The following is a 13262-nucleotide window of genomic DNA, read 5'->3' as shown; positions in this document are numbered from 1 at the left end:
CCGGCTGACTGTGTCCGGGGACTGGGACTGAGCCGGCTGACTGTGTCCGGGGACTGGGACTGAGCCGGCTGACTGTGTCCGGGGACTGGGACTGAGCCGGCTGACTGTGTCCGGGGACTGGGACTGGGACTGAGCCGGCTGACTGTGTCCGGGGACTGGGACTGGGACTGGGACTGAGCCGGCTGACTGTGTCCGGGGACTGGGACTGAGACTGAGCCGGCTGACTGTGTTCGGGGACTGGGACTGGGCCGGCTGACTGTGTCCGGGGACTGGGACTGAGACTGAGCCGGCTGACTGTGTCCGGGGACTGGGACTGAGCCGGCTCACTGTGTCCGGGGACTGGGACTGAGCCGGCTGACTGTGTCCGCGGACTGGGACTGAGACTGGGACTGAGCTGGATGACTGTGTCCAGGGACTGAGCCGGCTGACTGTGTCCAGGGACTGGGACTGGGACTGGGACTGGGACTGAGCTGGTTGACTGTGTCCAGGGACTGGGACTGGGACTGAGCCGGCTGACTGTGTCCAGGGACTGGGACTGGGACTGGGACTGGGACTGAGCTGGTTGACTGTGTCCGGGGACTGAGACTGAGCCGGCTCACTGTGTCCGGGGACTGAGACTGAGCCGGCTCACTGTGTCCGGGGACTGAGACTGAGCCGGCTGACTGTGCCCAGGGACTGAGACTGAGCCGGCTGACTGTGTCCGGGGACTGGGACTGAGCCGGCTCACTGTGTCCGGGGACTGGGACTGAGCCGGCTGACTGTGTCCGGGGACTGGGACTGAGACTGGGACTGAGCTGGTTGACTGTGTCCAGGGACTGGGACTGGGACTGAGCTGGTTGACTGTGTCCAGGGACTGGGACTGGGACTGAGCCGGCTGACTGTGTCCGGGGACTGGGACTGGGCCGGCTGACTGTGTCCGGGGACTGGGACTGAGCCGGCTGACTGTGTCCGGGGACTGGGACTGGGACTGAGCCGGCTGACTGTGTCCGGGGACTGGGACTGAGCCGGCTGACTGTGTCCGGGGACTGGGACTGGGACTGAGCCGGCTGACTGTGTCCGGGGACTGGGACTGGGACTGAGCCGGCTGACTGTGTCCGGGGACTGGGACTGAGACTGAGCCGGCTGACTGTGTCCGGGGACTGGGACTGGGCCGGCTGACTGTGTCCGGGGACTGGGACTGAGACTGAGCCGGCTGACTGTGTCCGGGGACTGGGACTGAGCCGGCTCACTGTGTCCGGGGACTGGGACTGAGCCGGCTGACTGTGTCCGCGGACTGGGACTGAGACTGGGACTGAGCTGGTTGACTGTGTCCAGGGACTGAGACTGGGACTGGGACTGAGCCGGCTCACTGTGTCCGGGGACTGGGACTGAGCCGGCTGACTGTGCCCAGGGACTGGGACTGGGACTGGGACTGGGACTGAGCTGGTTGACTGTGTCCAGGGACTGGGACTGGGACTGAGCTGGTTGACTGTGTCCGGGGACTGAGACTGAGCCGGCTCACTGTGTCCGGGGACTGAGACTGAGCCGGCTCACTGTGTCCGGGGACTGAGACTGAGCCGGCTGACTGTGCCCAGGGACTGAGACTGAGCCGGCTGACTGTGTCCGGGGACTGGGACTGGGACTGAGCCGGCTCACTGTGTCCGGGGACTGAGACTGAGCCGGCTGACTGTGTCCGGGGACTGGGACTGAGACTGAGCCGGCTGACTGTGTCCGGGGACTGGGACTGAGCCGGCTCACTGTGTCCGGGGACTGGGACTGAGCCGGCTGACTGTGTCCGCGGACTGGGACTGAGACTGGGACTGAGCTGGTTGACTGTGTCCAGGGACTGAGACTGGGACTGGGACTGAGCCGGCTGACTGTGTCCGGGGACTGGGACTGAGCCGGCTGACTGTGTCCGCGGACTGGGACTGAGACTGGGACTGAGCTGGTTGACTGTGTCCAGGGACTGAGACTGGGACTGGGACTGAGCCGGCTCACTGTGTCCGGGGACTGGGACTGAGCTGGTTGACTGTGTCCAGGGACTGGGACTGGGACTGGGACTGGGACTGAGCTGGTTGACTGTGTCCAGGGACTGGGACTGGGACTGAGCCGGCTGACTGTGTCCGGGGACTGGGACTGAGTCGGCTGACTGTGTCCGGGGACTGGGACTGGGACTGAGCCGGCTGACTGTGTCCGGGGACTGGGACTGAGTCGGCTGACTGTGTCCGGGGACTGGGACTGGGACTGAGCCGGCTGACTGTGTCCGGGGACTGGGACTGGGACTGAGCTGGTTGACTGTGTCCGGGGACTGGGACTGGGACTGAGCTGGTTGACTGTGTCCGGGGACTGGGACTGGGACTGGGCCACAAGCAGGCCAAACAGTGTCAGGTGGGTTTTGCTATTCGCGGTGGTGATGGGTCTGATGGGAGACTGCATTACCTCGATGCTCCAGGCTTCATTCCCAGCATTTCCCAGCTGTCCTTGCTGTTCCGTATCCTGCGGATGGTATCTGCCTGCTCCTTGGTAAACCCCACGCTCACACTGGACTGAAGGCGCTTCCCATTCTCACACAAGTCAAGGATTGACGAGAAGAAGGTCTGCATCCAGATGGAATGTAGAGGGGGAAAAACAGGGATTAAACTGCATGCAGTATAGATCTTGCTGGACCACCGCCGCACTCCACCCCCCAACATCGCCGTGCCCCCTCCTCCCGGGCATCGCCGCGCAAACCCCCCCCCCCCCCCCGCGCCATCCTCCCCCTCCCCTCTCCCCCCCCCCCCCCCCCCCCCCCGGCGCCATCCTCCCCCTCCCCTCTCCTCCCCCCCCCCCCCCCCCCGGCGCCATCCTCCCCCTCCCCTCTCCTCTCCTCCCCCCCCCCCCCCCGGCGCCATCCTCCCCCTCCCTTCTCCTCCCCCCCCCCCCCCCCGGCGCCATCCTCCCCCTCCCCTCTCCTCTCCTCCCCCCCCCCCCCCCGGCGCCATCCTCCCCCTCCCCTCTCCCCCCCCCCCCCCCCCCGGCGCCATCCTCCCCCTCCCCTCTCCTCCCCCCCCCCCCCCCCCGGCGCCATCCTCCCCCTCCCCTCTCCTCTCCTCCCCCCCCCCCCCCCCCCGGCGCCATCCTCCCCCTCCCCTCTCCTCCCCCCCCCCCCCCCCGGCGCCATCCTCCCCCTCCCCTCTCCTCCCCCCCCCCCCCCCCCCCGGCGCCATCCTCCCCCTCCCCTCTCCTCTCCTCCCCCCCCCCCCCCCCCCCCGGCGCCATCCTCCCCCTCCCCTCTCCTCCCCCCCCCTCCCCGGCGCCATCCTCCCCCTCCCCCCCGGCGCCATCCTCCCCCTCCCCTCTCCTCCCCCCCCCCCCCCCGGCGCCATCCTCCCCCTCCCCTCTCCTCCCCCTCCCCTCTCCTCCCCCTCCCCTCTCCTCCCCCCTCTCTCTTCCCCCCCCACCCTCTCTTTCTCATCCCACCCTCTCTTTCTCATCCCACCCTCTCTTTCTCATCCCACCCTCTCTTTCTCCCCCCCCACTCTCTTTCTCATCCCACCCTCTCTTTCTCCCCCCCCACTATCTTTCTCCCCCCCCTCTCTTTCTCCTCCCCTCTCCCCCCCCCTCTCTCTTTCTCCTCCCCTCTCCCTTTCCCCCTTTCCCCCCCCCTCTCTCTTCCCCCCCCCTCTCTCTCTCTCTCTCTCTTTCCCCCCCCCCTCTCTTTCCCCCCCCACCTCTCTCTCTTCTCCCCCCCCCCTCTCTCTTTTCCCCTCCCCCACCCCCCTTTTCCCCTCCCCCCCCCTCTCTCTTTCCCTCACCCTCCCCCCTCAGAGTCAGAAACCTGGGTGGGGAGGAAGGCATTGCAATTCCTAGAGGGAGTGGGGGAAACAAACCCGGGGAAGGTGGGGAATGCTTGTGTTGGAATGGGGTTCTGTATTGTGCCTAAGGTAGGGGTTCTAAACGCACCCTCATCACAGACACATGAATAGGCCAGCTCACAATACGCAGCTTCCTGCTCACAAACACTCCCCCCTCCTCCTCTTCCCCGATCCCTGCCACTGCCGTCTGGTCACTGGCTCTGTGGAACGACTGCGCCCAATGTATGTACCTGGAACATCTCATTGATGCCCTCTCCAGACTGCGCCGAGGTTTCAAAGTAGTGGAATCCCCGACATTCGGCCCAGAGCCGCCCATCGCTCTCATCCACCACACGCCGTTTCCCACAGTCAATCTAGGGAAAGAAAATCACACAGTGCAGGAATAGGAGACTGGTGCCCACATTCACACCACTCATACACATCGGGCAGCGGTTTGCATTTCTTACATTCATTTTGTGCTAAAAGGGGAAAGTTAGTGTCATGTATTTAACCAGCATTGTAACCCATGTATAATCTGACCTAAGTTGTACACCGTGAGAACACTGACCACTAGGTGGTGAACTTGTGGGAGACACTCCTAACCTGGACCTTCAGGTATAAAAGGGGAAGCTCCACCCACTTCCATCACTTGAGTGCTAGGGAATAAAGGACAGGTCGCAGACTGACCTTCTCTCAAGCATGGGCCTCATCTGCATTTATACTGTATAGTAAGGACGTATCAATGGTGACGAGAAACTGGGATTTAAACCACGCGAGCATGCCCACGAGCAGAACAGACGAGAGGTACTGTGTTAAGGAATGGTTGGGACAGAGATTCAACATTGTTAAAGCAGCACACAGTTCTCCACGCAGACAAGGGCAGTCGGGCATGCCCCAACATGTAGTCGAACCCAGAAGGGGAGTTTGACAGAGACAATGGCAAGCTGAACAGCGATTCACGCCATTGCAAGGGACAATGCGGCCAGAAATGGGGCCATCAACACCTGTTAATGGCGCACTCAAGGACAATAACAGGGGCAGTCAGGGACGATCGACTGGCAAGGGACCGTTTGTTTCAAATAACAGCTCATGTTGGAGGCGTGGAGGTACACACTCAGCCGGAGTTTGCAGAGATGAGCAAAATACCTGCAGAAATTGCAGAAGTGAACGCTGGGGGAAATCGCGGGAAGCTGAAGTTCAGCGAGTTCATGTGGAGCACGTATACAGTTCATACACCAGGACGCCACCGATAATGATGAAAGTGCTCCTCAATGGCATCCCAGTATCAATGGAGCTAGACACAGGGGCCAGCCAGTCCCTGATGGGTATCAAACAGTTCGAAAAGTTGTGGGCGTCCAAGGCCAGGAGGCCAAAATTATTGCCGATTGACGCACAGCTACGGACTTACACAAAGCAGATCATTCCGGTGCTCGGCAGTGCCACGGTAGTCGTGACCCACAAAGATTCGGAGAACAGGTTGCCACTCTGGATTGTCCCAGGGGACGGTCCCGCACTACTGGGGAGGAGTTGGCTTGCTGTCATGAACTGGAAATGAGGCGATGTCAATGCAATTTCCTCTGTGGAGCGAGTATCATGCTCACAGGTCCTGAACAAATTTGACTCATTATTTCAACCCGGCATTGGCACTTTCATGGGGGCCAAGGTAGTGATTCACATAAACCCGGACGCCAGGCCAGTACACCACAAGGCCAGAGCAGTGCCGTACGTGATGCGGGAAAAGATAGAAGGCGAACTGGACCGCCTGCTGAGGGAAGGCATCATCTCGCCAGTCGAATTCAGTGACTGGGTGAGCCCGATCGTGCCGGTGCTCAAGGCGGATGGGTCGGTCTGGATATGTGGTGATTACAAGGCCACCATCAATCAGGTGTCACTCCAAGACCAGTACCCGCTACCGAGAGCGGAGGACCTCTTTGCGACGCTATCCGGTGGCAAACTTTTTTCAAAATTAGACCTGACCTCAGCTTACATGACCCAGGAGCTGGCGAGTGAGTCGAAGAAGCTGACCACCATCACGACACACAAGGGGTTGTTTGAGTTCGAGATTCGTTCGGCCGCCGCTATCTTCCAACGAAATATGGAAAGCCTCCTCAAGTCGATTCCAGGGACAGTGATTTTTCAGGACGACATCCTCAACACGGGTTACGATACTGAAGAACACCTCCACAACCTGGAGGAGGTGCTATGCAGACTGGACCGGGTAGGGCTGCGACTGAAAAAGGTGAACTGCGTCTTCCTAGCTCCAGGAGGTAGAATTCTTGGGGATGAGGGTAGCAGCAGACGGGATCAGCCCTACTGCGTCCAAGACGGAAGCGATCCAGAGAGCACCCAGAACCCGTAACACGACGGAGCTGCGTTCGTTCCTGGGGCTCCTGAACTATTTTGGGAACTTCCTTCCCAAATTGAGCACGCAGCTAGAGCCGCTACACGTGCTCCTACGCAAAGATCGCGAATGGGTCTGGGGGGACAGCCAGGAAAGGGCTTTTAATAGAGCACGCAATTTGTTATGTTCCAACACTCTGTTAACGCTATATGACCCATGTAAGAAACTTATGTTAATGTGCGATGCGTCGTCCTATGGTGTCGGGTGTGTGTTGCAGCATGTCAATGTCAAGGGTCAGTTACAGCCGGTAACTTATGCCTCCAGGAGTCTGTCCCAGGCAGAAAGAGGTTACGGGATGGTAGAAAAGGAGGTGCTCGCATGTGTATATGCTGTAAAGAACATAAGAACATAAGAATTAGGAACAGGAGTAGGCCATCTAGCCCCTCGAGCCTGCTCCGCCATTCAAAAAGATCATGGCTTATCTGGCCATGGACTCAGCTCCACTTACCCGCCCGCTCCCCATAACCCTTAACTCCCTTATTGGTTAAAAATCTATCTATCTGGGACTTGAATACATTCAATGAGCTAGCCTCAACTGCTTCCTTGGGCAGAGAATTCCACAGATTCACAATCCTCTGGGAGAAGAAATTCCTTCTCAACTAGGTTTTAAATTGGCTCCCCCGTATTTTGAGGCTGTGCCCCCGAGTTCTAGTCTCCCCAACCAGTGGAAACAACCTCTCTGCCTCTATCTTGTCGATCCCTTTCATTATTTTAAATGTTTCTATAAGATCACCCCTCATCCTTCTGAACTCCAACGAGTAAAGACCCAGTCTACTCAATCTATCATCATAAGGTAACCTGTTTGGAGGAAATTTGAGCTGGAGACAGATCACAAACCCCTAACGTCCCTTTTGGCCGACAACAAGGCCATAAATGCAAACGCATCAGCCCACATACAGAGGTGGGCACTCACGTTAGCCGCATATGACTACACAATTCGGCAAAGACCGGGCACTGAAAACTGTGCCGATGCACTCAGCAGGCTCCCACTAGCCACCACTGAGGGGGCTACCGAGCATGATGCTGAGATGGTCATGGCTGTTGAAGCTTTCGGAAGCGAAGGCTCACCCGTGACAGCCCTTCAGATTAAAGTCTGGACAAATAGAGACCCGCTATTGTCTCTAGTCAAGAAATGTGTCCTGAATGGGGACTGGGCAGCCACGTACAGGGCATGCCCTGAGGAATTTAAACCATTTCACAGGCGCAGGGATGAACTCTCGATTCAGGCCGATTGTCTACTGTGACGAAACCTTGTAGTCATGCCCCAGATGGGCAGAGAGGTGTTCATCAGAGAACTCCACAATGAGCACCCGGGCATTGTCACGATGAAGGCAATTGCCAGGTCACACGTTTGGTGGCCAGGGATAGACGCAGATCTGGAACTTTGTGTTCGCAGGTGCAACACGTGTGCCCAGCTGGGCCATGCGCCCAGGGAAGCCCCCCATAGCCCCTGGTCCTGGCCCGCCAAGCCTTGGTCACGCATCCATGTGGACTACGCAGGTCCTTTCATGGGAAAAATGTTTTTGGTTGTCGTAGATGCCTAATCCAAATGGATCGAGTGTGACATTTTAAATTCAAGCACAGCCTCTGCCACGGTAGAAAGTCTACGGGCAATGTTCGCCGCCCACGGTCTACCGACGTCTTGGTCAGCGACAATGGCCCGTGCTTCACAAGCACTGAATTCCAGGACTTCACGGCAGGCAATGGAATTAACCATGTTAGAACGGCACCGTTCAAGCCGGCCTCAAACGGCCAGGCAGAATGAGCAGTGCAGATAAGCAAACAGGGGATGCTCAGAATCAAAGTGGGTTCCCGACAAACCCGCTTATCACGCCTCCTGTTGGCCTATAGATCCCGACCACACTCGCTCAAAGGGGTTCCACCCGCAGAGCTGCTAGTGAAAAGAACGCTCAAAACCCGGCTATCCCTTATACACCCCACCATGAAAGAAATTGTCGAGAGCAGGCGCCAGCCACAATTAGACTACCATGACAGGAATGCGAGGGCGCGATGTATTGATGTCAATGATCCTGTTTTTGTCCTTAACTACGCTGCAGGGCCCAAATGGCTCGCAGGCACTGTGGTTGCCAAAGAGGGAAATGGGATTCTGGTAGTTAAACTTACCAATGGACAAATCTGCCGCAAACACAGACAAAAAGGAAGTTCAGTAACCCCATAGAAGCAGAGGAAGAACACGATGTTGAGTTCACTCCACCACAGGTGACCGAACAGCGGAACCAAAGGGAAGAGAGCCCAATCACTGTGGGCAGTCCGGATAGGCCTGAGGCACCGCAAACAGCAGACACTCAGGCCAGTGCCCAACAACCGGAGCCCCAACTCAGGCGCTCCACAAGAGAGCGTAAACCACCTTTGAGACTCAACCTGTGATCCTAATAAGACTTTGGGGCGGAGGTGATAGAAACATAGAAACATAGAAAATAGGTGCAGGAGCAGGCCATTCAGCCCTTCTAGCCTGCACCGCCATTCAATGAGTTCATGGCTGAACATGCAACTTCAGTACCCCCTTCCTGCTTTCTCGCCATACCCCTTGATCCCCCGAGTAGTAAGGACTTCATCTAACTCCCTTTTGAATATATTTAGTGAATTGGCCTCAACTACTTTCTGTGGTAGAGAATTCCACAGGTTCACCACTCTCTGGGTGAAGAAGTTTCTCCTCATCTCGGTCCTAAATGGCTTACCCCTTATCCTTAGACTGTGACCCCTTGTTCTGGACTTCCCCAACATTGGGAACATTCTTCCTGCATCTAACCTGTCTAAACCCGTCAGAATTTTAAACGTTTCTATGAGGTCCCCTCTCATTCTTCTGAACTCCAGTGAATACAAGCCCAGTTGATCCAGTCTTTCTTGATAGGTCAGTCCCACCATCCCGGGAATCAGTCTGGTGAATCTTCGCTGCACTCCCTCAATAGCAAGAATGTCCTTCCTCAGGTTAGGAGACCAAAACTGTACACAATACTCCAGGTGTGGCCTCACCAAGGCCCTGTACAACTGTAGCAACACCTCCCTGCCCCTGTACTCAAATCCCCTCGCTATGAAGGCCAACATGCCATTTGCTTTCTTAACCGCCTGCTGTACCTGCATGCCAACCTTCAATGACTGACGTACCATGACACCCAGGTCTCGTTGCACCTTCCCCCTTCCTAATCTGTCACCATTCAGATAATAGTCTGTCTCTCTGTTTTTACCACCAAAGTGGATAACCTCACATTTATCCACATTATACTTCATCTGCCATTCATTTGCCCACTCACCCAACCTATCCAAGTCACTCTGCAGCCTCATAGCATCCTCCTCGCAGCTCACACTGCCACCCAACTTAGTGTCATCCGCAAATTTGGAGATACTACATTTAATCCCCTCGTCTAAATCATTAATGTACAATGTAAACATCTGGGGCCCCAGCACAGAACCTTGCGGTACCCCACTAATCACTGCCTGCCATTCTGAAAAGTACCCATTTACTCCTACTCTTTGCTTCCTGTCTGACAACCAGTTCTCAATCCATGTCAGCACACTACCCCCAATCCCATGTGCTTTAACTTTGCACATTAATCTCCTGTGTGGGACCTTGTCGAAAGCCTACTGAAAGTCCAAATATACCACATCAACTGGTTCTCCCTTGTCCACTTTACTGGAAACATCCTCAAAAAATGTATTCAACCAGCATTGTAACCCATGTATAATCTGAACTAAGTTGTACACTGTGAGAACAATGACCACGAGGTGGGAGATACTCCAAACCTGGACCTTCAGGTATAAAAGGGGAAGCTCCACCCACTTTCATCACTTGAGTACTAAGGAATAAAGGACAGGTCGCAGACTGACCTTCTCTCAAGCATGGGCCTCGTGTGCATTTATACTGTGTAGTAAGGACGTATCAGTTAGCACCAAAAAAAGGAATACGATACACTCCAGGGACTCAGTGTCCCGTCAAACACGCCCAGGGCAGGTACAGGGGGTTAGATACAGAGTAAAGCTCCCTCTACAATGTCCCATCAAACACTCCCAGGGCAGGTACAGGGGGTTAGATGCAGAGTAAAGCTCCCTCTACACTGTCCCATCAAACACTCCCAGGGCAGGTACAGCGGGTTAGATACAGAGTAAAGCTCCCTCTACACTGTCCCATCTGTCATGTATCTTACATTATTATATATAACTGTATCCTAACATGCTATACATGACTGTAATAAGATATGACCTGTAACCACCAGCATACCTTACCACCAGGGGTGCACTTGCAAGAGACAGGTATATAAGGACAGGTCTCAGGCAAGTGCAGCATTTCAGAGCTGTGAAATAAAGGTGCAGGTCCAGAGTGACCTTTACTTCACTACATGCCTCATGTGAATCTGTACTGAGGGGACAGGACTTTACACCATCAAACACGCCCAGGGCAGGTACAGCACGGGGTTAGATACAGAGTAAAGCTCCCTCGACACTGTCCCATCAAACACTCCCAGGGCAGGTACAGGGGGTTAGATACAGAGTAAAGCTCCCTCGACACTGTCCCATCAAACACTCCCAGGGCAGGTACAGGGGGTTAGATACAGAGTAAAGCTCCCTCTACACTGTCCCATCAAACACTCCCAGGGCCGTACAGCACGGGTGAGATACTGAGTAAAGCTCCCTCTGCACTGTCCCATCAAACACGCCCAGGGCAGGTACAGCAGGGGGTTAGATACAGAGTAAAGCTCCCTCTACACTGTCCCATCAAACACTCCCAGGGCAGGTACAGGGGGTTAGATACAGAGTAAAGCTCCCTCTACACTGTCCCATCAAACACTCCCAGGGCAGGTACAGGGGGTTAGATACAGAGTAAAGCTCCCTCTACACTGTCCCGAGTCTGGATAGAGAGCGCGCAGCTGGTGGAATGAGTGACATAAATTGTTACCTTATTTGCACAGACAACAAACACAATGTTCTCCATGTTCGCATGAGGCCCCAGTTCCTGCTTCATCTCAGCGAGCCAGTTCTCCAGCGCATCGAAGGAGTCTTTCTGTCCGACATCATAGGCCAGGATCACCCCTTGAGTGTCTTTGTAAAACTCATTGCGCACCTGTTACAAACAAAACCAGTACTGAAAGACAAGCAATTTAAACAAAGCAGTGCACCGAACATTAGCAGATGTAAAAGGGGAGCTGATAGTTAGGGGTGGAGAGAAGGGGAAGGGATGACACATACATCTTTTGCAGACCAGGATGGGAGGATTCGGGTCACAATTCATGGCTAAAATGGCTCATCGGCACCAATTGTAGTGAAGCCAAGCTATTCCGCATGGATAGGCTGCATCTGAACAGGGTGGCAGCAAATTAACTGACAAAATGGATACGTAGGGAAGTGAGGAGCCATTTACAGCAGCAAGGGACAGAAGGGGGATGAAAGGCTTGGAAAACTGGGGCTATTTTGAACTGTTTTCAATTTTTGAACAGGAGAGGTTCAAGGATGATTTGAGAGAGATGTTTAAAATGATTTAGGGATTAGACAGAGTAACTAGACAGAATATTTCCAGTCTAGAACTGGGAACAGAGACACAAGATTAAATGCAAGAGATTTAAGAGCAAGAGCAGGATAAGCTTTTATTTTGTTTCCAAAGAATGATGAGGCTGTGGATTTCACTCGGGGCGTTAGGGACTGGAGCAGAGAGCAGATCAACATTGAAGCCTGGGTTAGAGAGGTGTGTGGAGGAAAGGGGGCCGAAGGGGAATGGGAGCAGGGCGGGTCCGTGGGATTAGGAGACGGTTTGTGTGGAGGATAAACATCAGCAGTGATTGGCTGGGCCGAACTGGCCGTTTCTGTTACAATATTTGCAGGATTTGAAGGTAAAAGATTGTATGTCACTATTTGAAGAACAGGAGAGCTCTCCCAGAGAGCTGGCCACATTTATCCCTCAACTACAGAAACAGATGAACTGGTGTTGCATTCCGCGGGACCTGTGTGTAATGTGGCTCGCACTAGAACAACAGTTCACTGGCTGGGAAGCAAAGTGTCACACCCAGAGGTGATGCAAGCCCTTTCTCTCCCTTACCTACCTCAAAGAAGAACGGATGACCCGCCATGTCAAAGATGTTAACTTTAACCTCTCGATCCCTCACCTGCACCCTGAGGGGGCAAAAAACAAAAACAAAATACAAGCAGCATTGGTGCTCAATTGCACTTTTGTTCTGCGACATTTATCTAAACTACACCTCTAACCCACATTTTACCAGGGCCCCTTGGTCCTCCGCTGGGAAAAAACAAATTTTCCCAGGGCCCTGTGGGACTGGAACCTCCCCTGGGCCGAGACCAGACTTTCCCAGGGCCCCGTGGTCCCAGAACCTCCCCTGGGCCAAGACCAGACTTTCCCAGGGCCCCGTGGTCCCAGAACCTCCCCTGGGCCAAGACCAGACTTTCCCAGGGCCCCAGAGCCTCCCCTGGGCCAAGACCAGACTTTCCCAGGGCCGTGTGGTCCCAGAACCTCCCCTGGGCCAAGACCACACTTTCCCAGGGCCCCAGAGCCTCCCCTGGGCCAAGACCACACTTTCCCAGGGCCGTGTGGTCCCAGAACCTCCCCTGGGCCAAGACCACACTTTCCCAGGGCCCCAGAGCCTCCCCTGGGCCAAGACCACACTTTCCCAGGGCCGTGTGGTCCCAGAACCTCCCCTGGGCCAAGACCACAGTTTCCCAGGGCCCCATGGTCCCAGAACCTCCGCTGAGCCGAGACCAGACTTTCCCAGGGCCCCGTGGTCCCAGAACCTCCCCTGAGCCGAGACCAGACTTTCCCAGGCCCCCGTGGTCCCAGAACCTCCGATGGGCCGAGACCAGACTTTCCCAGGACCCCGTGGTCCCAGAACCTCCCCTGGGCCGTGACCAGACTTTCCCAGGGCCCTGTGGTCCCAGAACCTCCGCTGGGCCGTGACCAGACTTTCCCAGGGCCCTGTGGTCCCAGAACCTCCGCTGGGCCAAGACCAGACTTTCCCAGGGCCCCGTGGTCCCAGAACCTCCGATGGGCCAAGACCAGACTTTCCCAGGGCCCCGTGGTCCCAGAACCT

At 55.9% G+C, this 13262-nt stretch overlaps 1 protein-coding gene across 3 annotated transcripts in view; it reads right to left on the bottom strand.

Annotated features, from left to right (window-relative positions):
• dnajc27 (DnaJ (Hsp40) homolog, subfamily C, member 27) overlaps window positions 1-13262 on the bottom strand; it is a 75203-nt gene that overhangs the window by 24830 nt on the left and 37111 nt on the right. For all 3 annotated transcript variants that reach the window (XM_070889018.1, XM_070889017.1, XM_070889019.1), the window contains 4 exons: window positions 12264-12333; window positions 11126-11290; window positions 4064-4186; window positions 2419-2576 (listed from right to left, as the gene is read on the bottom strand). In XM_070889018.1, coding sequence (XP_070745119.1) covers window positions 2419-2576; window positions 4064-4186; window positions 11126-11290; window positions 12264-12333 — 516 coding nt within the window. The remainder of the gene's footprint in view (window positions 1-2418; window positions 2577-4063; window positions 4187-11125; window positions 11291-12263; window positions 12334-13262) is intronic.

The sequence above is a fragment of the Pristiophorus japonicus genome, chromosome 9 (genome assembly GCF_044704955.1).
Source record: "Pristiophorus japonicus isolate sPriJap1 chromosome 9, sPriJap1.hap1, whole genome shotgun sequence".
Classification (NCBI taxonomy): domain Eukaryota; kingdom Metazoa; phylum Chordata; class Chondrichthyes; family Pristiophoridae; genus Pristiophorus; species Pristiophorus japonicus.
This window is presented reverse-complemented; position numbering and strand designations above follow the sequence as displayed.